Source organism: Nilaparvata lugens, chromosome 3 (genome assembly GCF_014356525.2).
Source record: "Nilaparvata lugens isolate BPH chromosome 3, ASM1435652v1, whole genome shotgun sequence".
Lineage (NCBI taxonomy): Eukaryota > Metazoa > Arthropoda > Insecta > Hemiptera > Delphacidae > Nilaparvata > Nilaparvata lugens.
This window is the reverse complement of record NC_052506.1, coordinates 89986057-90013748: the sequence shown is the minus strand read 5'-3', so window position 1 is coordinate 90013748 and position 27692 is coordinate 89986057. Positions and strand designations below refer to the sequence as shown.

At 33.9% G+C, this 27692-nt stretch overlaps 1 protein-coding gene across 1 annotated transcript in view; it reads left to right on the top strand.

Moving 5' to 3' along the window:
- LOC111052458 (sodium/potassium/calcium exchanger 4) overlaps positions 1–27692 on the top strand; it is a 56301-nt gene that overhangs the window by 21188 nt on the left and 7421 nt on the right. The window contains exons 2-8 of the mRNA XM_039422955.1: positions 11653–11847; positions 15468–15655; positions 17680–17914; positions 21254–21421; positions 22745–22838; positions 23954–24069; positions 26940–27169. Of these exons, the coding sequence (XP_039278889.1) occupies positions 11653–11847; positions 15468–15655; positions 17680–17914; positions 21254–21421; positions 22745–22838; positions 23954–24069; positions 26940–27169 (1226 nt within the window). The remainder of the gene's footprint in view (positions 1–11652; positions 11848–15467; positions 15656–17679; positions 17915–21253; positions 21422–22744; positions 22839–23953; positions 24070–26939; positions 27170–27692) is intronic.

The following is a 27692-nucleotide window of genomic DNA, read 5'->3' as shown; positions in this document are numbered from 1 at the left end:
CTGAGTTTAATAGATAAGTTTTATGTTTTAATCAACAAGTAGACTACTGGTAATTTTTTTGTTTTACATGAGAAATAAAATGGACACTTTAGTTTGTAGATTGTTTCAAACGAAGAGTCCTAATATAAAATTCTGTTACAAGAAATAAATCTTTTACAATTGAACACTCGACTTTTTGAGGTGAAAAATAATTTATTGGTAGAATAAGCTCCTTAAAATATGCAACTTGACTTGCCTAATATAAAAAATAATATCATTAAGATGTTGTTCATATCCCTTGGACTACCAGCCTTCTTCACATACACGGAATACCAACTGGGGTAACTGGGTCACCCCAACAAGATTTCTGTTTTATTTCTTTATTCTATATTTTTTCCATTAATTCATGTATGAAATGCATTATAAAAGCTTTTAATGTAATTAAAAATAAATTTATTTTGTTGAAAAATATGTTTTCAATCAAAAACTGACAGGACAAAAAAATTGAGCATTCTATCAAATAGATGTAGGGGAAATGTTGTCAAATAATTAAATTATGGCTATAGAGAAGCAATTTTTTCAAATTTAGATTTCAAGTGATCATTATGAATCAGGTTTGGCGAAAAAATGATAATTGGACATTAAATTTATATCTTATGCATTCCGATAATGGATGGAATATACCAAAAAATTGCATGACATGGAATACCAAGCGGGGTAATAGAGTTACCCCGAGGATAAATCTGCTAATAATTGAGAAAATAAGAGGAATGAAATGATTTTATGAGAAAAAACAACTAAAGTGATATGTTTTTAACAAGTACTCAAGGTTTCAATGAAATACAACAACATTATCTACAAAAAAATGGGGGAAATGTGGGTTGGGGTAGTCCAATTACCCCGCTTGGTAGTGGAAGGGATATCCATGTTGAAAAATGCAAGTAAGGTCTTTGAACCTTGTGATGATATTGAATCATCATATGACTAGTGTTTTCTTCTTATGTTTCTGTTATCAGATGTTGAACTATTTATTCTAATTTTGAATCTGTTATGAATACATTACTGATCAATAAAGCCTAGAATGCAGAGGTTTTTCATTACAAACCTCCAACTCTCCTCACTGCCTCCGATCTAGAGGAAAGATAGTACAAGCTTTATCTAAGGTAGTTCTTGCTATTTTTTCTCTGAGCCTTCCCTCTTGGCAATACTTCAAGAACTATCCAAGCAATTTTCTGTTTGATTGTGTAATTGTATAGTAAAAAATAAGGTGAAGTTAGTGAAGAGTTGATATATTGAAATCTCTCTCTTTCTCTTGTCTGCTCTACAGCTCGGCGTGAACTTTGGCATTTCCTACCATTCTCCTCCACTCTTCCCTGTCAGCAGTCTTGGACTGCCATCCTCTCACCTCCAATCTGACACAATCCATCCAGTAATTTTGTGGCCTTCCTTTTCTCCTGCGGTTGTCCAGCTTCTCAATATTCTAAGAGGAAATTGGTCCTCTTCCATTTGCTGAACATTTCTCAGCCATCTTAACCTCTGAGACTTCACAAATCTTAGTATATCCTGTCCCTGTATGAGCGCATCCAACTCAGAATTATATTTTATTCTAATTAATTGACACCATTTTAACATCTCGGACCATTTTATATTCTTAGCAGAATTCTTCTTTCAAAAGTTCTGAGTGCTTTCTCATCTTCATCGGTCATTGCCCAGGCTTCACAGCCATAAACAATTATGTGTCTCATTATAGTGGAGTCCACGTTATAATGGCAGTGGATAAAGATAGAAGAACAGCGTTGCCTATTCTCAGCCTCAATTAATATATTTCTACATTGTCAAAAACAGATTTGGCATCGTTACGGAGCTAGAAAAGGATAGTACTACCTGCTTTGTCGAATGATAGACAAGTATAGCAACATCAAAGTTAATTTCAATGCATTAACTTTTTTTAAGCAAATAAAAGTAATTTTTTTAGCAAATAATCATAACGTGGACCTAACTATAGTGCCTGAGCTAACATGCTTTGGAGAGGAACCTGCTTTTGAACATAGCAGCATTTGCAAAGAATGCTCTGTTACCTGTCTGTAATCGGTCTCTTATACATTCATTCAGACTTTTGTAGTTTGTAAAACTATAAACTACAAACTGATATTGGAATAATGATTGAAATTATCGATTATGAGTTGAATAGTCAACTTATTTATTATGGGGAAATTCCTTGACCTGCGAGATCTATAATTCCTTTGGGTTTAATTGAAAGCCTTCCTAGTACATGGGTAACCATAGTTGGAAGAGCTTCAATCCTACCCCTTTACACCAAATTCTGAATTAGCATCTTGTACGGACATTTTTGTTTTTTGTTTTTTTTTGTACTAATTTTGCTATTTGTTTGTTCTTGTTGTAATTTAATATTACTTGTATTTTATGTATGTGTGTAAAGGAAAATAAATTGAAATTGAAATTGAAATAAAAATTTCCGCGAGACCATGTAAAACCACGTAATCTTAATGTAAAAAGTTGTCACAAAACAGCGGAGTGCCGATCCCGCTCATCTGAAGTAGATCGTCTCGGATTATGGCAATTTTAGCAAATAATCGGCTACATTGCAATCGCAGTGTATGAAGCTGAGGCTCGTCCGTTAACATTATTGTTTTTCATAAACGTAAGTCAAACTGCAGATATTCTTTAAGAATCTTATTTCCTCAAATGAACTAGTAGCTCTGTGAACAGTAGACCTCGCGCTCAGTTAGTTACATTGACCTGAGTGTTGTTGTTATCTCAAAAATTAATAAATAATTTATCAATTTAAAATGTCTAGAAAAAATCCCAAATAAACATTTCTGTCCTATCGTACCGTTATGGGAACCTGTCGTCCGGTCCGGGAATGTGAGTGTGAGCGTTGTTATCAGGTCTGGCTGCCGTCGATACGCCAATCCAATCAACCCATCAGAGAACATTCTGTGTTGTCGTGTTGGCGAAAAATCGGTGTGTTAAAATTAACAAAATAAACTACCATAATGCTGATTTCCTACAAACTTCATTTCTAACTTTTCATGACTTTAGAAATCAATTTCAATTTTTTGCAATTTTAATCATCAGATTAAAAAAGAAAAATGTAAAAAAATTATTTCTCAATAACTCCAAACTCTAAACTAGAATCATTGCCTCAGCCAGGACCTCTTAAATACCGGACCTGAGCATACAAACAAGATGGACCAACTAACTTACTGCCATCAGTTAGGTTCCAGCTCTCTCTAATAACATAACTGTTCAAAATAATTTTTAAGAATTTAAATAAGGTTTAGTGTAATTAATTTAATCTAAATAATTTGTTAAATAAAGGTTTATTAAACAAGTAATTATTTGATAGGGTAACTGGACTTTATTTATTCGAATGCACATAGCATTCAAGTGCATTCTCATGCATGTGAATTCACATGCACATAGCTTATAAAATTATTGTTATTTTATTCTAGCTTAAGAATTTAATGTTCTCTATTTTTGCGACTTTGCTTGCTTGGGCAACTGACTATTATTCTTCATAATGCAGTAATTGTTCAGAAATATATTGCCCGATACCTTTACACACAATTTAATTATGTTGTAAGAAGGCTGATTTGGAAAACATGTAGGGAAGGCACCATCACATAGTATAAGAACCATCTTCACACAAGAACTTATCTTCTTTAATAATGTCTGATGCTCTAAAATGATTGATACACACAGCCGATTATTGTTACCCAGTGACTTTATAATCTTTCCTACGAATACACCTTGTCCACTTTTTTCTTAGCTCTTTATCTTTTGGAGAAGTAAATATTGTCACTAAGGGTATTTTTCTATAATATAGTTCGATTTACACCCAGGAACACAACAATTTCTAAGCATTTTCAATTAAAACTTTTCATAGACCTACTCATTGTAGCATGTTGTTGTATAAAGCTAAATGTTGATTCAGGGATGATAAAAAAAATAATCTACGGTTGAATATTATAAAATTATTGTTGATTAAAACACTTTGAACACTGAATACACTTCGAATACTCAACACTCACTATACATTTTGAATTCTTAAAACGTTACTATTCACAATTTGAATTCATTAAACACTTACTAAACTCTTTGAATACTAAAAAAATCTAATTTGAATCTCTATTACATCTTAAATAATCAAAATAATTAAAATAAGTGAGGTCTAAGATTGAAGTCGACGATTTGATATTTCTCTTAATGTTTGAATGTTTATACTGTATGTTGCGCATTTACGGCGAAATGCGATAATAGATTTTCATGAAATTTGACAGATATGCTCTTTTTTTAATTGCGCGTTGACGTATATACAAGGTTTTTGGAAATTTTGCATTTCAAGGATAATATAAAAGGAAAAAGGAGCCTCCTTCATACGCCAATATTAGAGTAAAAATCAGACTATAGAATTATTCATCATAAATCAGCTGACAAGTGATTACACAGATGTGTGGAGAAGCCAGTCTATTGCTGTATTTCCATAAAAGGTCTATAGTTTCAATCAGGTACTTGTGGATGAGAATACTGCGTGAGGTCTACTGTTCACAGAACTACAAGTAGAATAATAATAATTGATCAATTATAAAACACGTAAATATTATAAAGCCCGTGACATTGTAAACAAACTTCACTTAACAACAACTAAATACTAAAAACTGATGAGATGACAGTATATCAGTGTCAGCTGAGTTGAGACTTCACCAAGAATCGGCGCCATTTTACCTAGATTTTCACACAGGCGCAGGTACGGTATTTAGGAGGTCCTGCCTCAGCTTATGGAAAGACAAAGTTGGTAGACAACTGTCTACTAAAGTTGATGGAAAGATACATTTTCAAGATGTTCGATGTTTTTGAACGGGTAGTATTATAGTCCACTAGACAGCTGATTTATAATGAATACTTCTATTAATAGTCTGATTCTACGGTAATATTGGTGTTCGAAGGGAACTCCTTTTCCTATTGTATTATCCTTAGAATGCAAAATTTAAAAAAAAACCTTATGTATACGTCCACACGAAATTCAAAAAGGAACATACCTGTCAAATTTCATGCAGATCTATTTGCTGCGTTTCGCTGTAAATGCGCAACATATAAGCATAAAGAGAAATGCAAAACCGTCGACTTGAATCTTAGACCTCACTTCGCTCGGTTAACTAGTATTAATGAATTCATAAAAATTAATTGCTTTACAAGTGTAATAATAATTTATTCCATCTTCCTGATCAACCCAGATATAAAAGTTTTAGTATAATGTTGGACTGTAAATTTTTGTGATCTTTATAAAAAAGTTTCCATAGCCCCATTTGGACTATTTTTATCAAAATTAGGGAGAGAAACAGTTTTGGGTTTATCCTGTTGATTCTCTCCCAATAATAATAATATTTTATTACTAGTAGTTCTGTGAACAATAGACCTCGCGCCCTGAGACGGTCGAAAGTACTATAGTCATTAAGCAAAATAATTTGATTAGTAACTTAAATATTTGACTGCATGTCGTGTGAAATACATAGAAAAAAGTGTGTTAATACATCGCAGCTCGGAATGGATCAAGAAACCATCATATATATAAACATTTATATTCTATTACTTTGTAGTAGTTAATTTCTTTCATGTTAATTACAATGATTCACTCTATTCAACAGAAGCCAAAAAATGTGTTTCTATCAATTATTATTCCAAAAGATTTATAACACAGGAGTTCAGGACTATCATAGTGCAATTGCAAATTGCCTTGTACATCTTATCTAGTTCTTCAATTTCTTTTGATGTAATAATTTGCAAGAGAATGTCAATTTTGATGAATGACCCGCTTCCATGTGCATGGCTTAATCCAAACAAATTGTTCCAATTTTGGTGTGATTAGCATTTAACGAGCATTTGGATTGGAACTAGAGTTTTACGTTTTATTGCCCTCCTAGAGTGTTTGATCAATTCCGCCGGTTAAAGTTTTATACTCCACTCACAAATCACAGGTCAGTAAATTAATGACAAGGTCTTCTATTTCTAAAGTATTCAAATTTGAGGAATTTCCTTGAGTAAGTTTCCAGTTCTAAAGATAATACATTCATTAGAGTACCTCATAATTATATTTTACAGTCTGTACAGAGTATAAAAAGCCAGTATTGACTAGTAGGCGTAGGTAGTGCATGCAATTTCAACTTTCATGCAAGCTTGAATGATTTAAATTTTTTAAATATATTTTGGTCCCTGTTTAAATTGAATGGACAATTCATTCAATAGTTAGCTGTTGCATCCATGGATAGCTTAACAGTATTTCCATTATCTTTCGGCACAGGAATATGCACTGCACATTTAATAGAATAACGTCTCAATCATCATTTCAATCTACTATAGTTTAATTAACTTGAGGTTTATTCCGATTCATTAATAAGAACGCATTTGTCGATTTGAATCATTGCAACGGTTCCTATCCATTTTTTTACATCATTCAAACCATTAGTACGTTTCCACTTATAACTTGGCCTTATCAATTCAATCCGAAAAATTGAAAACTTATTCAATATTAGAAATAATGAATTTATCTAAATAAATACTGGCAAATAAATATTTGAGGGTGGAAATTGATAATCAATTACTTTTGAATAGATAGAGTACCGTAGATATAAACTTATAAACAAGCTAATCTCACCGTAGATAAATAGATTATGCAACTCCTCCTTTAAAAAGATGATGCAACTCCTCCACGAAGGCTGATGTCTGTGTGTGAAGAGGAGTCAGGATCTGGGAATAAAATATATTTTATTTTAAATATATTTGACCTATGGTATTATTGAATTCTCTGTTTACCTTCCATAAACTTTTTGAAGAATTTCAATTAATACACAACATATGAAAAGATAACTTCAAAATTTGATCAGAATTTGAGTACTCAATACTGTATTTTCAAATGCAGAATTGAAGCTCCAATAACTTTCATTAATTTGGAGTTTGTACATAAGTTAATTCTCTGTTCTCTCGCTTCTCTTGGATAAATTCAGTTTTTGGCAATTAAGATACGCTGGAGGGTATCATCTAGAGATCTAGAGGAATAGCTAATCAAATACTGCGTTTTCCATGTCAACTTGGCTGATACACTGCCCCATTTGCACCCAGTGATTGGTCAAATGAATTCTCTCCATCTTCTAGGAATCTATACTATAATAGAGTAAAGAACTGGCTTTACACGCACGGAATAGGAAAATTAAGAATTTTTGGGCAATAGCCTGTTTTTCTTTTCCGACTACTGTATTGTTTACTCTATCCAATAAATAAATAGATTATGCATGACGCATCATCAAGTCTGAACTACTTGACTGATTAACTTGAAATTTTTCATATAGATTCTTAATGAGGATGATTATAGGCCTATTTTCAATTATTCAAGATTTCATTAAGTCAATTTTTCAGATTGTCAAGTTTTAAAATAGATACTTGCGAAGCTCGGGTTACCTGCTAGTATATAATAAACCATTAAAGCGATACACTGTAGTATAGTTAAAACATAGAAAGTGGAGTATATCCTGTTATCCTATTTGAAGAGATGTTGTGGCTCTATAATAACATGTAAACAGTTGAAGAAAGTAGAGGAAATTAAGCAAAAAAGTGATGAACTCTTTCAAGTAAACAGGGTGCCTATTACGTATTACCTATTCCTATCCATTAAACTTGAATAGTTGATCGAAATTAAATTAATTAAAGAGAATAACTATCTAGGCAATATGTATGAAAATTCATAACATGTGAATAGCTGGAAAAATAAAGTAAATAAAGCAATGTAGAGAGTAAAATATTAAACAAAGCACAATTCCGGTACAATTCATATTATGTTAACAGTTGAAACAAATGAAATAATGGAAAAAGGAGAATACCCTAAGTTAACAGTAGGTACCCAATAAAATTACTTTTACCTATATATTACTTACTAGTAGTTCTGTGAACAGTAGACCTCGCGCAGTTATAAGCCACAGCCTCCTCTGTCCATACTGTCCATCAGAGTAAATCCTGTCTGTATGTCGTGTTGGCGAGATATCGGTGTGAAAACGGTTAATGGCTGTTGGGTTTGGTGTATCAAAAATGCTTACATCAATAGTAAGTTATAATCTCCTTCATCACATACTGGCAACAGGTCAGCCTGGGTTGAAAGCAGAGGAAGGTCGAGAGAAAATACTATGTTACTGTCAGTTATTAATTGCATGCATCATTGCACGCAATTAATAGTCCACACGACAGCTGATTTTTTACTAAGTTACATTGGGATATTAATTGCATGCAACTAATAATCCACTCGACAGCTGATTTATGATGAATAATTCTATAGTCTGATTTTTTAAGGTAATATTGGCGTTCGAAGGCGACTCCTTTTCCTTTTTTATTATCCTTAAAATGCGAATTTTCAAAAACACACTTATATATACGTCAACGCGAAATTCAAAAAGAAACATACCTGTCAAATTTCATGAAAATCTATTGCCGCGTTTCGCCGTAAATGCGGAACGTGAATAAATAAATAAATATAAACATACAAACATCCAACATAAAGAGAAATGAAAAACCGTCGACATGAATCTTAGACCTCACTTTGCTCGGTCAACTAGTAGTTCTGTTAACACTAGATTTCGTGCACTTATAAACCACAGCCTCCTCTTATACTGTCCATCAGAGTAAATACTATCTGTATGTTGTGTCGGCGAGATATCGGTGTGGAAACGGCTAATGGCTGTTGGGGTGGGTGTATAAAAAATGCTAACATCAAAAGCTATAATCTCCTTCAAGACATACTGGCAACAGGTCAGCCTGGATTGTAAGCAGAGGGAGGTCGAGAGAAAATACTATGTTACTGTCAGTTATTAATTGCATGCGTCATGCATGCAATTAATAGTCCACACGACAGCTGATTTTTTACTAAATTACATTGGGATATTAATTGCATGCCACTAATAATCCACTCGACAGCTGATTTATGATGAATAATTCTATAGTCTGATTTTTTAAGGTAATATTGACGTTCAAAGGTGACTCTTTTTCCTTTTGTATTATCCTTAAAATGCAAAATTTCAAAAAAACCATATATATATATAATATATATATATATATATATATATATATATATAATATATATATATATATATATATATATATATACGTCGACGCGTAATTCAAAAAGGTACATACAAAAAGGTACAGCTGATTTATGATGAATAATTCTATAGTCTGATTTTTTAAGGTAATATTGACGTTCAAAGGTGACTCTTTTTCCTTTTGTATTATCCTTAAAATGCAAAATTTCAAAAAAACCATATATATATAATATATATATATATATATATATACGTCGACGCGTAATTCAAAAAGGTACATACCTGTCAAATTTCATGAAAATCTATTGCCGCGTTTCGCCGTAAATGCGGAACGTAAATAAATAAATAAATATAAACATAAATATAGACATACAAGCATGTAAACATAAAGAGAAATGAAAAACCTTCGACTTGAATTTTAGACCTCACTTCGCTCGGTCAACTAGTAGTTCTGTGAACAGTAGACCTCTTGCAGTTATAAGCCACAGCATCCTCTGTCCATACTGTCCATCAGAGTAAATCCTGTCTATATGTCGTGTCGGCGAGATATCGGTGTGAAAACGGCTAATGGCTGTTGGGGTTGTTGTATCAAAAATGTTACTTATTCCTATCCATCAAACAGTTGATCGAAATGAAATTAAATGAAGAGAATCACTAACTAGGCAATGTCTATTCATACTTGTGAAAAGTTTAAGTAAATTGAATAATGTGAAGAGTAGAATAAAGTAAAGATAATTAATATAATTAACTATACTTATATTAACTATAATTAAATAGTGAGGAGAATGATAAACAGAGTGATAGAAGAGTAGTGAGTTGTGAGTGGCTGAAGAGCAGTGATAATAATCGAGTAGTGATGATGATGATGATGATGAAAGGACCTGCGTGACAGAGCAGCAACCTCCCAATCCCAGCAGTGGACTCCACCCAGTCGCATTGTCTCCTCAATTGGCCCTTTGTGCTCTTGCTGCTCTCTCAGCTGCTCTCTGCTCTCCCAATCGAGGACAAACCCAGTGTGAGACAAATTCCAACTGGCGACAAATTCAAAAGCTTGCCGTAAAACTTGTGCACTGCATGATGGTTTGTTTACGTCTCATTACTCCCACTGCAATTGTTTGTTGTCGGTGAAAACACCCATTTCAATACTGATTTTTTTTATAATTCGGCCTACCTCTGGAAGGTCAAATAAGGGATCTGCCATTTATTTGAGTAATTTGTGCATTGGATCCAGTAAAAATGTTGTATTGAGACTTCGTTTAGCAAGCGGGAGGGATTTTTCAAATTGACAAGTATGGGCCTAAACTGATTGATGTGAATTTTTGTATGAGCTGTGATTTTAGCACATTTTTGTCTGAGCAAAAGTTGACTCATCCTTGGATTCTTGAGGTCTTCCATGTATAAAGTTGAATAGAAGTCTAAAATTTAGGGATCACCCAAAATTTTTTTCAAACGTCTGAGAAAAATGTTTACTGACTCTGACTTCTACTTCAGCTAATACTGCTAATACGTCGAATACAGCTAACGATTATCGACTACTTGTGGCTTCAACTGGACGATATTAATGTGGACAATGTGCGAATGTGTGGAATGCGCAAGACAGCACACAGAATAATATTGACATTCTGGATGTATACTTCCATGCATGGAAGTATACTTCCATGCATGGCAATTTCGTGAAGAGACGATGTCAACTGGCCACAGAGATTGTGTGATTTGACTCCGCTAAACTCTTTCTTGAAGGGCTTTGCCAAGTCACAGGTCTATGCCCATAAGCCGTGGATCATTGATTTCCAAAAGTTCAACACTACTCTAGCCATCAATGAGATTCAGCCTGATTTGAGCGCCAAATTAATGGAAAAAAGGACTTCTCGGATCTCCCCCATCACGCTGCCACCAAGGCGGCCATTTGAAAATTATCATATTCCATGTACAGAGTGCGGCATCATAACTTCTTTTTTTCATAACGTTATAAAACGCATTGTAAGAGTCAGAAATGTGTTATTCTATTTTAAAAATGTATTTAAAGTTTGTTTTCATGTATTTGGATATGTATTCAAATCTAGTCCTATTTCAGTTACTTTAGATAGCAACATTACATAAAAATATATACATAATGATACTGATCAACCTAACTCATCTCGTAATGTGCTTCAAATTCATCAATTGAGTATGCACAAATGCTCAAAAGCTGCTCCTTCATCAATACTCTGAATTTACGTCCTGTATTTTCTCTTATGTTAGCTCTTATTTTCACACCATAGACACGGGATTTCAAAAACAAATCCACAGTAAAAATTGCACGGGGGCAAATAGCTTGGGATGTTTGCATCTGGCAAACACAATTTTTTTTATAAACTTTCAGCACTGATCAAATTATTGGGAGGGGACACACACCATTGTACCCAGTATTATTACACTGGCCTAGATTGAAAATTTTGGAAACTCCTGAAGCATATATTTGTGGTAATAAACTTCTGTTTATTAAAATGTATTGTTTGTTTTGAATTGTATGCTTTTATAGAATTTATAAATCTCTTGAAACTATAGATTCTTCTTTTTTTGTTTGCAGATCTGACGTCACATTACTCAAACTTAAATTGTACACCTCCAGCAATAGATGACTTTCCTAGAGATATATTCACCGAACAACAGAGGAGAGAAGGAGCGGTAGCTGTCCACTTCATCTTCTCTCTTTATCTTTTTTTGGCACTTGCCATCGTATGCGATAAGTACTTCGTTCCAGCCGTCGAAAAAATATGCAAAGGTTAGTTTGTATTTATTTCCTCACCAAAACATTACATAATAATTATGCAGTTCAAACTTCGTAGCATCTAAATAGCATGTGATAAAACTACTTGAATAAAAGACTTTCACAGTGTCATCATAAACAATGAAGCCCGTAGTCGTACAAGTTCTACTTTGTCATATAACTCACAGTGGGGGAAATATTATAGCCTAAATAATCATAAATATTTAGGGTGACGCAGGGAAATAAAGAAAATCTGAAGTAATGTAATTTCCACGAAAACATTCATAAAATTAGTCGATTACTAATAGTCCAGTCAAGGAAAGGTTATAGAGGGAAAAGTTGAGAAGACAATTCTTCTATCCGCAGTTCTGTTTAGGGTAGTAAGGAGATAAACATATCAAAAGTCCCCCCCCTGTGCTAAGGGGGTGAGGGTGGTTTAAAGGTACCATTTCTCGCATAAAACTCAAAAACTATGTATCCTAAGTACTTGACTGTCATTTAACAAATCAAAGCTTACATAATTTCCTACAATATTCATTTCACAACTTTTTTATATCTCCTCTAGTTTTCGAAATATCCGCCCCTGAAGGTGTGACATTTTTGAAAAAAAACACGTTTGCCACCAATTTTTTATATTTTTGCTCTTATAACTTTTTAAAAATCGATGGGAAAAATCCATAGTGATTATGAGCTTATAGAGCATTAGATTCTCTTCAATTTGATGTATAATTTCACACTTTCACGAATTTCCCTACACCTTTTGCAGCAGCTTTAGTGTTGAGTGTGAAATCTCCATTTTTGCAACAATAGACCAATTGACAAAGGAATTTAAAGGGAATGTTTTGAACAAAATTTTGGACTTTGCAGCATTGTTGAGACTAGTTGGAAGGAGAACATATCAAAAGTCCCCATTCCTAACTCATGTGCTAAGGGGATGAGGGTGGTTTAAAAGTTGCATTTTTCAGCGTTTTGCTTCCACGCTCATATCTTGAGAACAATGCGTTCAACCAACATGACTATATCAGATCAAAAATGAAGCTTGATAAATTCTCTACACGTTTTGTTCAGTGGAATTTTGTGATATTCCCAATAGTTCCCGAGATATTCGCTCTTGAAGGTGTATAATTGTTAAAATAACAGGTTTTTATCCAATGTTTTGCTCTTTCAGGGCTTATAACTCTCCAACAATGCATCATAAAAACTGATGCTTATCGTAGGTTTGTAGAGCATTGAATTCTCTTTGAAATAATGTATCATTTCACCATTCCAAGTTTCCCTTTCATTGTTATAGCAGCTTCAATGTAAGGGGTGAAATTTTCATTTTTCTCAAAAATTGTCTTCCCAACTTTTCCCTCTATACCCTTTTTCGAGCATTCATTGCCTGGACTATAATGAAATGGCATGTATTCATCATGCCATTCATGTTTCTACAATGGCAATGTAGGTATGCTATTTATGTTTCTACAAATAAAATTTAGAAAAGTACCTCTCATCTTATCAAGTATATTTTCTATCATTTAGCGTTCCCATCATGTTATGCCTGTTGCTGTTATGGAAACTCTGGAATGTCAGTGTAGCGAATCTTGGGAATGGCAGAGATTTCGTTTTAAATTTTATAATTTTTTTAAAAGTCATAATCATATAATGAAAAAAAATGCTTCCCTGTATTTCTTGCTTGGGCGTGTAGGTTGTATGTTACACCTCGCCTTCAGGATACCCCACAGGATACTTTCATAGCTTCAAACGTGGTAATGCTGTCAAAATATTCTTTCAGTTTCACCATTTTTGCTTCTGCTCGTTCTAAACCAGTTCAATGACCAATGATTACTGAATTTCAATACGTCCACATCAATTGTGCAGAATTTTGAACTATTTTTTATTTAGTTGCCACAACTCTCACATTCAAAATGACTCGTTTTCCTGCGCCATTCTGTATAAATGAATGCTTTATATAGATATTTTTTCAATAAATGAATCAATTACTTTTTACTTGTTGTTTGAACTAACTGAAGTGTTTGTATGGGATTGATACTGGTGTAAAACATAAATAGTTATCGCTTTTCTTGTAACAGGCTAAATCTGTGGTACGGTACCTAGTAAACATTCGAATCGTCTTATTTTCGTATATTCCTTAAATCTCAAATTCTTAATTACTATGTACTCATTCATGTGAGCATGGAAATTCTATATGAATTATATAACATCATAATCGGATGAGCTGTAATAAACTTTTCATGAAATAATAATGATTCATTTGTTCTATCTTATTAATCATATTGTAGAGCAATATTCCCTTGAACCTTGCTTATTAAACCTTGAAAAACGAGTGATTTGATTTTAAAACTTCTTTATTGTTCCTTAAATTTCTGTGGGTGGTTCCACTGCAACGCAGGTTTAACTCCTCTGTGATACTTGCCTACCGACTTGACAGTGCCGTTGAATAGTAGCTGGCGCTCCACACCTCATGGTTTATGCGTATATCAGGTTCGGAGGTGTGGTTTAACGTGTGGTTCGCAGCCAGAGACTTCTTTTTACCGGGTGCGGCAGCAAAACCTCCCTTTTTAATGTGAACGCTATCCAGTCAGCTGATGTCGTAGTAGAGAGAATTTGGTCTCGTTAGAGAGGTCAGACTATAAAGTTTTCTTCCCGACATCATGCATTGGAAAAATGAGAAGCGCGCATTTGCCGGTGAGACTTGTTTTTCGAGCGGATGTTCTGTGATCACAACCTAGCGCGCATTTCGATATCGATTTAATTCAGCCCCTTTGGCTACTGCCCCGGACCGGAAATCAATTGTTACGTGGGTCACTACGTTTAGACAAACTGCAAGTGCGACAAGACGAAGAACTGAAGTCTTTCGGCCCATTAAGACACCTGAGAACATTTAGGTTGTGAGAGTTCCAATGTTGCGATCACTACAGCATTCTGCTCGCAAACATGCGTCTGCTCTTGGACTCTCCGATCGTTCTGTGAGACGAATTTTTCATGATGATCTTCATTTTCATTCTTGTGATTTTTTCTATGGGGGTTTTTGGAATCCCTTGTTTATGTGAACCGTCCAAGGACCCTACAAGATTTGAATACCAATATCAGGAAAGAAATTGCTAACACAATGCCTGCAATGCTGGCAGGAGTCATGACAAACGACAGAAATCGGTTTACTTAGTGTATGGAGAATAGGGGACGTCACCTACCAGATTTGATACTCAAAGCTAATTGAAACAAAACTTTATATATGTGTCTACATTACAAAAAAATGAATACAAACTTTCTGATCCATACAAAGAGTTTTATTTACTTAAAAAAAGAAAGTTTCGCTGCCGCACTGTGTATGGTATGAAAACATCTTTCTTTCACTGATTCTATAATCAACTTCAGAACGTGAAACTCGGAACACCTGACCGCTGCCTGTGTGCACACACCCCTATCAATCTTCACTTGATTCTATTAAGTCAGCTTTTAAATTTATGAATTTAAGTGCACTTTCTTTCCTTCATTTCAAATCTTATCCAGTTTTATTGAGATTAATAATTTATTTATGGAGACAACAGGTTACCCTTTATGGGTCTCTTTCACAAATACAGTAAAACAATATCATTATACAATGAAAATACAATAAATTGTGTGTGTTGTAGCATTAAATATGTCGAAGGACGTGGCGGGAGCGACGTTCATGGCGACGGCGACGTCTGCGCCGGAGCTGTTCGTGAACGTGATTGGCACGTTCATCACTGAGGGCGACATCGGCGTCGGCACCATTGTCGGCAGCGCCGTCTTCAACATACTCGCCGTCGCCGCCTGCTGCGGCATCGGAGCTGGAATGGTATGCTACGCACATAAATCATTTAGCTTCAACTCTCCAGTAGGGTTTACATTAGTCAAGTTTACTTGAGTGAAATGGGTGATTAGTCAGGCATTAGTCAAGTTTGAGTTGAATGGGCGATTTTAAAAATTTGAAGTCAAGTTTACATGAATTAAAGATTTAATAATCTCAAAAGTATATAATTATGAAGTAAGAAAATCTAATTAATCTCTGCGTTTCAAGCTAAGGTTTCTTCTTCATCTGCATCATACTTTTTCAAGTTCATTCGAACTCTGGGTTTGATTCCTGGGCTGGTAAATAATTTTTGGATAGTATCTCTCATCGTATTTCCATCTAGCTATCAACTCTGCTTCCGATATTTGCAGAAGTCTTCGGGGTGATTAACAGCATTTAATTTGGATTTTCGTTTAATAATAATTATTCATCAATTAGCATTTGCAATTCCTCATTAATTTTCATCTGTAGAAACTTGAATTATGTAAACGTCCCTTAACGAACTCCCCAATAAATAATATGCTCAATGCTCAACATTCTCTTGCTCCAAACATTCTGAATATTTTCAAGTGGAGATGTTTGTTTATACTCGTATACAGAGGTTCGAGTATTTCATGGACAGGGAGGTATGGATGATCAGAGATAACTGACACTTCCTCTGATAATTTTGATTCAACTCTAACAAGCGGCATAATAAATAATATGCTTCACATCCACTTGCTCTGAATGTTTTCAAGTGAGGGTGTATATGTTTTCACTTTTATACAGAGGTGGGCAGGGAGGTATAGATGATCAGAAATAACTGACACTTTCTTCTAACTCCTCTAAAGCATTCCACTAGGAACCACTCAATGTTTTTGTAATACTATATCATCACTATTGTACTGGGCCTCAATCGTATGTTGTAGTTACAAGTGTATATACACGTGGAATGCTTAAGAGGAGAATAGTTTACGTAGTATCACGTAGTTTACAGGAGTTTGTTGATGGAAATAGCCGCCATTCACCTAATTATAATTACAGTAGTGGGTTGAAGAAACAGGTCTTTAACAGGTTCCATTGATGTTCGTAATCAATTCTTTTTTATTCATATTTGTTTGGTTAAAAATATTTGTACGCAGCCATACAATAATAATTAATATGAGATACGGTATTTGTGAAATTGACAAATTGTTTGAGATACCAGTCAAATTGTCTAGTATTACGAGACTTGTCTAGTACTAGTTGTCGAGTACACCTGAGGATGTATTCATAACTTTACGAATATCTGTTAGTAAATTAACTCTTTTGTTTTAGAACTCGAAAAATATTTTAAAATATATTTTATCAAGTTCTTATTAATGTTGGTTAAAAGTCAATTTAATTCAAAATCAGTCATATTGATACATTTTTTGTGTAGTTGAGAAGTTGATATTGTGGTACTTGTTCATATTTAATAAAAATACTAAGGAATTGTCAAAACCATCGATTTATTGATACTTAGAAAGACCGGTTTCGGTTGTTACACCATTGTCAATCTCTGATAAAAAAAATCTCTGATAGTTTATCAGAGATTGACAATGGTGTAACAACCAAAACCGGTCTTTCTAAGTATCAATAAATCTGTGGTTTTGAAAACTTCTTAGTATCTTTATTTAATATTGATGCATGTTTCCATTATTCATATCTATAGTTTTTCATATAATATATTATGATACATCTGTTGTCCTACAAATCTGACAATAATAATAATAAATTCGAGTGACCTGGCTGGCTCAGGTCTGGTGTCAGGGTTTTCAGGTCGCAACTGATCAATTTCAGGGCCTCTGGCATGGCTAAATGACTGATTATTAGGCAGCCGGGACCGACGGCAACGTGACCATCCGACACAAATCTATCCTTCATCGATTTCACATTTTCAATTCATTAGTTAATCATCTCACAGTAATATCTATATTTATATTAGTGGTTCTAACGTAGTGAATTAGAAAAAAATAATTTAGAATTATTGTGTTAGCTTTGGCAAAGAATGAGAGAAACATGTTTTCCAGGTAGTACCTCTACATTGGTGGCCACTTACAAGAGACTGCTTAGCATATGGTGTTACAGTCACCATACTTATTTGTATAATCCACGATGAGCGAATAGAGTGGTACGAGGCGCTGATTCTGGTGGCACTCTACACCGTCTACATCGCCGTCATGTACTGGGACAAGACCATCCAGAAGTGGACTCACAAGTGCCTCAACCTCACGCCCAGTCACACCGACAGTCCTGCCATTTCTGGTGAGTTACTTCTCAGTCATTCATCACATCTACAAGAGCCATGTTTGCTTGCAGTAATTGGGGCTCATTTTCATCACCAAAAAATCGTTGCCGTACAAGTACCGTACATCTATCAAGTATCGTACTAAGAAAATCAATTCCATTAATATCAAATTAAGATACTCCTATTTTTACTTTCCTTGCCCTACTACCATAGGTAAGGAAAGTATTGCTTTCCAAAAAAAATTAAGGTACCCCAATTTCAAGTTTTCTATACGTTTCAAGGTCCCCTGAGTCCAAAAACATGATTTTTGGGTATTGGTCTGTGTGTGTGTATGTGTGTGTGTGTGTGTGTATGTGTGTGTGTGTGTGTTTGTGTGTATGTCTGTGAACACGATAACTCCATTCCTAATTAACCGATTGACTTGAAATTTTAAACTTAAGGTCCTTATACCATGAGGATCCGACAATAAGAAATTCAATAAAATTCAATTCAAGATGGCGGAAAAAATGGCGGATAATTACTAAAAAACCATGGTTTTCACGTTTTTCTCGAAAATGGCTCTAACGATTTCCTTCAAATTTATACAATTGATAGCTATTTATAAGCCCTATCAACTGAAATGAGTCTCATTTCAGGGAAAATTTCAGGAGCTCCGTAATATTATTGAGAAAAATGGCGGATAATGACTAAAAAACCATGTTTTTCACGGTTTTCTCGAAAACGGCTCCAACGATTTTCTTCAAATTCATACCATAGATAGCTATTCATAAGCCCTATCAACTGGCATGAGTCTCATTTCTGTGAAAATTGCAGGAGCTCCGTAATATTCTTGAGAAAAATGACAGTTACTAAAAAACCATGTTTTTCACGATTTTCTCAAAAACGGCTCTAACGATTTTTTTCAAATCCATACCCTGTATAGTTATTTATTAGCTCTATCAACTGACATGAGTCTTTTTCCTGGGGTACTAATGGGGGGTCCACCCAATCCTTGAAAAATGGCCTTTGTAACCTCCTTCTCGTGCATGAGGTAGGTAGGAACACGGTTTTTACTTTTTCTTCTTCCATATACCGTGGTAGAGCAGTTTATAAAAAGAACACAGTCATAGTCAAGATATTTCATCTGTAGAACAGATGTTTTGACGAATTTCAAAAAAACATCGAATTTCACAATATTTACATAAAGGAAAAAGTACTCTGAAAACAATTGTATATACACATATACAGTAGTCTGATCGTAGTTGCAAATATGTTGCCGTCAATCGTCATTATGTTTTTCTTCTAAATTATTCTCGTTTGATATTGAGGCTTAGGTTTATTTAGCGAACTATATTGGAAATTTTAAGATAGGGTTATAAAAAAGGCACTTTGTTCCGTGGATGTTTTTTTTACAAGAGAAATATTTGATCAAAATAAGGGGAAAGGTTTTTAAGCGAAAATAGATGTAAAATTTTAAATAGTTCAATGAGCAAGGAAAGTTGTGTGAGTGTACCACACCAGATTTTTAACGTTGCCATGGACAACCACGCTCTGAATAGTTTTGCAGAGGTTGGCACTACACTGAGGTTTCACTTCGAATTAAAGTTGAAATAATTTTCAATTTATAAAATTCCAATTCATAATTGAAAAAACCTAAAATAAAATTGAAGCATTATCCAGTACAGTCACAGAATACGATACTGAATGGAAAGTCGGCTAATATCCTGACGCGAAAATCCGCCATCTTGAAAGAAAGTTTAGCTTTGTAATAGTATAGATGGGAGGTTCGGATTACTTTACTGAGCCAATCAAAAGACCCGGATAGTGGTAATTTTAATTTCTAACAAGATTGCGCAGTCACGTGACGTGGTCTTTGTGCACACAAGTATTGGCGACATGTAAAAAGCATTCGTTGGATAGGCGTTTGATACTTTCCATTCTGTATGTATTCTGTGGTATAGTACTCTTTCATTATCTATTAGTGCATTAGAGCAATTCTCTTTAGTGTACTGGATGATGTCTTTATTCCAATTCAATTCGAAATTTTTTAAATCTAAAATTGAATTCTATGAATTGAAAGGTATTTCAACTTTAAATTCAATAAGAAATACTCAATACCTACAATAGGTGTGTAGTGCACTGAGTGCCAACTTAAGCTGCTTTGCTGCTTGAAAATCCAAAGTAGACAAATTAGGCGAGGCGCACACCAGTTAGCCAAGACAAGACATGATCAGACACGTTCAGTCACAATACTTCACATAGTTGGTTATGAAGACATGACTAATTGCAATGACTAATCAGTGTGAGCTACGTCATAAGCAACAATGTGAATTATTGTGACTAAATGTGTCTGATCATGTCTTGTCTTGTCTTGACTAACCGGTGTGCACCTAGCCTAAGACTAAACACTGCCATCACAGTTACTTCAGATCTACTACCTCTCGATAATATATACAATAATTTTCTTGCTTGGTCTGAGAAAGGAACAATATGTGTACTCTTCTCATGTAAACCGACTATTGGAATCTGAGTGAATCTCAAATCTGATTTGATTTGATTTGAGCCTCAGTGACATAGTGGGTCTATCAAAGAGTCAATTTTCATACGGAAGAGATATAATAGCATACTTCTACGAGCACTCTTGTACGCTGTATCATGTACACCGCCGCATACACTTTATTTAAAAATCGCTCATCAGAGTTAAGCAATATATTTCCAAAAAACATATACAATACCTTCAACAGTTGGTACCAATACAGCAGGCTACACGACTGCTTGATAACATCGTTACAATATGATATTCTTCAGATGTGATATACTTATCCTCATTATATACTTCTACGGATACCTAATGAAACATACCAGTAACGTAATTCCCAACTCATTCTATTCTGAAGCTAATTACTTCAACCTAAATTGCTAATGTTTTTTGAGGAGTATAAAACACTTTAACTTGATTGATCCTCTTTATTCAATCCCAATATCATTCACATACATTTAATAAGTGAAATAATTTAAAAAGGGTACTTAGATTTTTTTCTTGATGATATTGTATGAAAATTCATGCTAGTGAATACTGTAATAATAATGATGAATTTTATGCTTTGTGTGTTGAAATTTATAGTATTCAGTGTTGCTTTGAAACATAAAAAGGGTACCAAGATGTTTTATTTTTTACTTCTTGATGTAATGAGTTGTATCCACAACTTACTATCTTCTAATATTGTGTCAAAATTCATGATAATGAATAGTACTGATAATGAATACCGATAATGAAATATTGATGTATTTTATGCTTTGGGGAATCATTTTTTGTTAACTTTTATAGTATTCAGTGTTGCTTTGAACTTGCGATTGTAATTGAAAACTTTTGTCAGAGGCTGCTGACGTGCACATGAATCCGCAGACGGGCAACATAACGATTCCATCGCAACAGAATGGCAACGTGGTCAAGAGCCCGTCAACCGAGGTACAAGTGGCCGAGAAGGTGGAGAAGGCAGAAAAGCCAGCCCGACCCGACAACAATGTCGAGAAATCGTCTGGAGGTGAGTTTCTTATCAAAAAATGCAATTTGGCATAGTATTTAAAATACTATACGAATTTCCATCTAGCTGTTTACCCTGACTTGTCGTTTTATATTTTGTATGATTTTCGAGTGAATAAATTTGATTTGTTGTCAATATTTGCAGTAGCAAAAGTCTACTGATTCCCATCTGCTTTTTACTCTGTTGTCAATATTTGCAGTAGCAGAAGTCTTCGGGGTGATTTACAACATTTAATTGGGATTTTTGTTTAATAATAAGTATTTAAAATAGGTTCTATCCTTATAGAAAGTGTTGTTATTATCATAGAGAAACAATAGCATAAGTAGATATCCCATGGTATAGGGCGTTTATGTCGCAACTTTTACTGTTATCTCAAGCCGTTAGTTCATGTAATTCTTTCCTGTGAAGCTTTATGACGCTGGTAGTCTCTCATATTGTGCCGTTCATACACTCTTATCCGGTCAAAACAGTAAAAATCGACAATAATCGACAGTAATCAGCTTGAGATAACAGTAAAAGTTGCGACATAAACGCCCTATACCATGGCATATCTACTTATGCTATTGTTTCTCCATGTTATTATCCTATCTACTTGGAGTAATTGAACAGTAGCATTTGTCTTGTTCAGTATTGTGTTGAGATGATTCGTATTTTGATATGATTTGTATTGAGTTAAGTAGGACTGCGTTGTGATTGAATTGTTCAACTCAATGACAACTCATCCAACACTAATTCAATAAAGCAACAAAAACATCTGAATTTAGATTTACAATTGAATGCGGATAGTTTTACAAAAAAAAGACGTTATCGTAATTTGCCCATTTCTATGCAGAGCTAAGGAATAATCACGATCCTCAAATATACGGGAATTCGCTCTTGTATTTTCACTCACAAGATTTGCATCAAAGAACTTGCAACTCTGTTTTTAAATGATGAAAAAGAAATCTCTTTTGTAATGAATTAAGAGATGGTGGCTTGTTATTGAGAAGAGGAATTGTTTATATTAATAAAGTCTCCTACTGCGAAATTTAATCTTTATTCAAATGTTTTCTCAAATTGTCTAAGATTCATTAATTTTTCCTTCCATAGTTTGTCTTTCATATATTTCATATCTTGTGATTTTGGTCTATACGTAATATTCTTCTATTATTCATATAGAATAGTTCAATATTTCCACTGATCAAAAGATATCAGTGAAAAATGTTATCAATAACTAATCCATTGGTTATACCATTATAATTATCCAAATTCAATTCATCAAGCTATTTTATTATTTCAATTCTCTCAATATTCTCACATTCTATGTTTCCTTTTAATTTCCAGCTTGGTCTGTGCTGAGTTTCCCCTATGGACGAGGATGGTTCAGAAAAGTCATTTGGATAATTGGCTTGCCAATATCGATTTTTCTAAATAAACAGTAGGCCTAATTTTGGAATTCTAGTTTGGTATTTTATCATAAATGTAGGGTAGCCATTGAAATGATTCTTATCTAAACCTAACCACAGTCATTTTTACCAACTTAATTTTTGTTTTCGTGCACTAATCCTCCATATAACCCACCAACTATTTTGTGTTGCAAATCTGGAGTGCAGAAAATTTTTTTCCGCACTAGAGCGGAAAAGTGAATCTTTGCGTTCTGTAATCAGTGCAGGAATCGTCACTTTTCAAGGTAACTGTAGGAAAATAATATTTTCTTGTCAGTAGGCCACGAAGGCAAGAGACAACGTCAACGAATGTAAATAAATAAACAGTACCTGACTGTTACGTAATACTATAATATTCATGACACTCTAATCTCCGACAAGAAGATGAATCAAGAAACACTCATTTTTCTATCAAAGAACTCGTCCAGCTTATAAAGTGAGTTTTGTACCAGCCAATCATACATCTTTGCCTTGAATATATTGAGAGGCGCAGTTCGGAGTTCAGGTGGCAGCTTATTAAAACGTTTTTGGCCAACAATCTCAAAGCTGTTCAATGACTTTGACAGTCTCTTATGTTGAATATTAATCTGCCTATTGTTTAGTGCTATAGGAATGAACATTTTCTCTAATTTCATACCCGTGCAGATTTTTCTTTGCGTTTATTGAAACAGAATATTTATATTAATTACTGTCAAAATTCTGCTACTTATAAACAGTGGCCTGCAGTGTTCTAAGTATGAAGAGGCAGTGATAATTCTAAGGGCCTTCTCTTGCAGAAGTAGAATATCGCTTATGTGTACTGAATTACCCTATAATAGCAAACCGTATGACATTATCCTGTGGAAAAATGAGAGATATGCTGTTCTTAAATATTAGCTCGATACCTCATTGGCAAGATCTCGCAGTAAGAAGATTACTCTGCACAGCTTGGTGCTTATATATTTTTCACATGAGTAGATTGCTCTACTACAAAGACTAGTAGTAATTTCCGTTAGAATGTGGAAAAGAGAAAGTTGAATGATAAATTCCCACATTTACGAGAAAACAATGTATTATTTATATTAATCATTTGATGGTATATATTATTATGTCTGTAATAATAACCCAGCTTTTCTATAACAGGTGACACTTTGAAGATACCAGATTCAGTGATGGGAATAACGTTCCTGGCAGCTGGAACTAGTGTTCCTGAAGCAGTCTCCAGTGTAATTGTGGCCAAGCAAGGTGAGCAAACACTGTTAGCTACCACACAAATCATTAACATCATACCATCACAACTCTATTGAAATTCTATATCAAGGTTGAGAGGATTTGATGAAATTAGAGAGGATTCAAAATTAGCAAACATTTATTTTTGAAATCTTGAACCAGTTTGCTCACTACTATCCAACGTTTTGCCAACAAAACAATACTATAGTGAGGTCCACGTTATAATGGCAGTGGATAAAGATAGAAGAATAGCGATGCCGATTCTCTGCATTAATCAATTATATTTCTATACTGTCAAAAACATAATTGGCATCGTTGTGGACCTAGAAATGGATAGTACCACCGGCTTTGTCGAATGATAGACTAGGATAGCAAAACCAAAGTTGATCAAATACTGTCATTATAACGTGGACCTCACTATAGATGAGTCTCTCTGTTCAATGAAAAGTTACTTATTTATTTATTTATTTATTTATTATTTATTTATTTATTTATTATTTATTTATTTATTTATTTATTTATTATTTATTTATTTATTTATTTATTTATTTATTTATTATTTATTTATTTATTTATTTATTTATTTATTTATTTTTTATTTATTTATTTATTTATTTATTTATTTATTTATTTATTATTTATTTATTTATAAGGTTAGCAAAAAATACAAGAATCGGAAAGAAAAAACAGGCTATTGCCTAAAACTTCTTCAATTTCCTAATTAGTTTTAAATTGTCTTATGAATGAAAATTGATCTGATAGTGATTATTATTATTCACTAGCAGGTGACCCGTGCTCCGCAAGGGTATATTTTAAAAATTGACTAACTGAAAACTTGACCGAGTGGAATCTTGAAGGATTGAAAATAGGCCTTTAACCATCCTCGGTTAATTAAGAATCTATTTGCAAAATTTCAAGTTAATCAGTCCAGTAGTTCAGACGTGATGATGCGTCAAACATCGTACGTGTATAAGCCAGTTCTTTCCTTTATTATTTATTCATTTATTTATCATTCACAATCAACTTAAGGACAAAGAAACATCTATAGTCCAAAACTTCTTTTCATCCCAATTTCTATATTTATAGACCAGTCGGAATGTAGCTAGGTTACGTGTTACTTTCATAATAAATTTTGAATTTATCTAATTGTTTACCTGCTTTGTATGCGGATTACACGACCTTAATGTGCTTTGAAAAAGACATGAAGATGTTGCAATGTTAGCAGAAAGAATTAAATTATCTACAGCCTGATTCGAATATAATAGTTTAGCAGCAATAAATAATGATAGAACCGAACTTATATATTTTTCACTTTCCAATAATGTTAGTGAAAATAGAGCAGTAAAATTACTAGGCTTATGTATAGATAGTAAGTTAAACTGGAAAGAGCAAGTTGAAATGGCATGCAGGAAAGCTTCCAGAGTTATTTATCTATTAAGAAAACTCAAATTTTGTATACACAAGCTTACAAGTTCTCATAATGGCTTACTTTGGTCTATTTCACTCTATTATTAACTAAGGAGTTGTAGGGAACAGTAGCAATGCAAAAAGATACTTATCCTGCAAAAAAAGGCTATAAGGATAATTTCAAACTTGCAACCGAGAGATTCTTGTAGAGTTTGAAATTATTACTGTACCTTCATTGTACATTTATTACAATTTAACTCATGTTAAAAAATCTAGTCGATTTTGCTCAAAATAGCTTTGATTACAATTACAATACTAGATCGAACTCTGTTCTTTTGACTCCCTATATAAGATAATCTAAGATTCATAAAAGCCATATGTATCAGAGATGTGTAATATATAATAAACTTCATCTTGAGATAAGAATGTAACTAGTAAAAAATTAAAATTGGTTTTTAATAAATGGCTAAGACAAAACCCATTTTACAATTTAAAAGAATTTATGGATTGTGATGTTAATATTCAATTTTCCAATTCAATTTAATTTATTTCTTTCTACACACACATACAAGTCCAATAAAGAGATTAACAAAAAGGATGGAAGATTGAAGAGTTTTTCCAAGAAACCGATAGGACCATGTGTTAAAAAAAAGATTTGAAGTACTAGATCAATTACAAGGGATTGCAGAATAAGCAAGCACACAAGTCAGAAGAGTAAACTTTGAAGAGAAACATCTCATAGATAGAAGAAGTAATTCAATTTGATCCAGGTGTTGATGATATCCTGTTTAAGTTTTTTAGTTATTCTCGCACATTCAATATAGGGTTCGGGGATTGTATTAATGATTTTACTGCTTATGTATAAAAGTTGTCTTCTGATGGTTTCTATGTTTGTATTGTAAATTAAATATCTATTTTGCTCTAGGCCTTAGGTTGTATAGGCTGTTGGCAGCGTTATTTGTAGGAGGGAAATCAGTTTTATGCTTGATAATAAATTTTACCACATTCAAAATATATAATTGTTTAATTGTGAGAACATCGAATTCTTGAAAAGTCAAACAGGTTGGGTAAAGTCTAGGTTTATTTAGAATAGTTTTGATGATCAATTTTTGGCAAAAGAAAAGTTCTACCAAATGTGAGTTACAACAGCCCGGGACACGGTTATCCCATATTGAATTATAGATTAAACCATAGCAAAGTATACCATTTTCAGCTGACTTTGACTCAGAATTTCGCTTCAAGAATTTGAAAGAAAAGTATCTAATTCTATTGCAGATAAATTTTATGTGGATATCCCATTTCAGGTAACAAATTTGTTACCTGATTGTGTTGAACATTTATTGAAGTTTAAATTTTTTATATTTTTTGAAGAAACTTGCACTTTAATGTATTGTTTTTATATTGACAAAGCCTATTGCACGTTTGTGTAATATTTAATGGCTAATAAAAACTCTTATTCTTAATTATTTTGTTTTAAGGACATGGATCAATGGGAATCAGCAATTCGCTGGGCTCAAACACGTTCGACATCCTGCTGTGCCTCGGGTTGCCCTGGCTGATCAAGGCCTCGTTCCTGCCCACCAACCCTGGCCACCATTTTGTCGGCATCAACTCACGGGGTCTCGAGTACAGCGCCATCTCCCTCCTCTCCACACTACTGCTGCTCTACACAACCTTTGCCATCAACAAGTTCAAATTGGATAAAAAGGTAGGCTGCCTTCTGTTAACATGTTGTCGATCCATTTATTCTTCTCTACTGCAGTATGATATACTATTAAAGATAGGTTGTTATAGTAGCCCAAGCGAAAATGGGCCTCTCAAGGCCACTGTTGCCACTGGTTACCACCCCTCACTCGACCAGTCTATATATTGTGGGTTAAATGGAAGAGGGGGCTTCTATTGCCTCAATTTCGCCCACATCACTTTTATTGTAAAGTGTGAATAAAAGTCATTTATCTATCTATACATTGACTATATTTCTACACACTGAACATCTCTTTTTCCTTCTCATACCTTCCCTCTTCCTCTTTTCCGTCACTATCTGTCTCAAATTCTTTTGAGCACGTCAGGTTCAAAAGTTCTATTGTGTCATTCTTTGAAGTTAGAACAATAACATCCCCCGTTACCTCCTCCCCTCCTCCCCTATCTTCTTCAACATCATGAAATGGAGGAAAGAATATTGCTATGTATAATTTATAACTCTTTCTTAAGTCATGACATCAATAAATCCA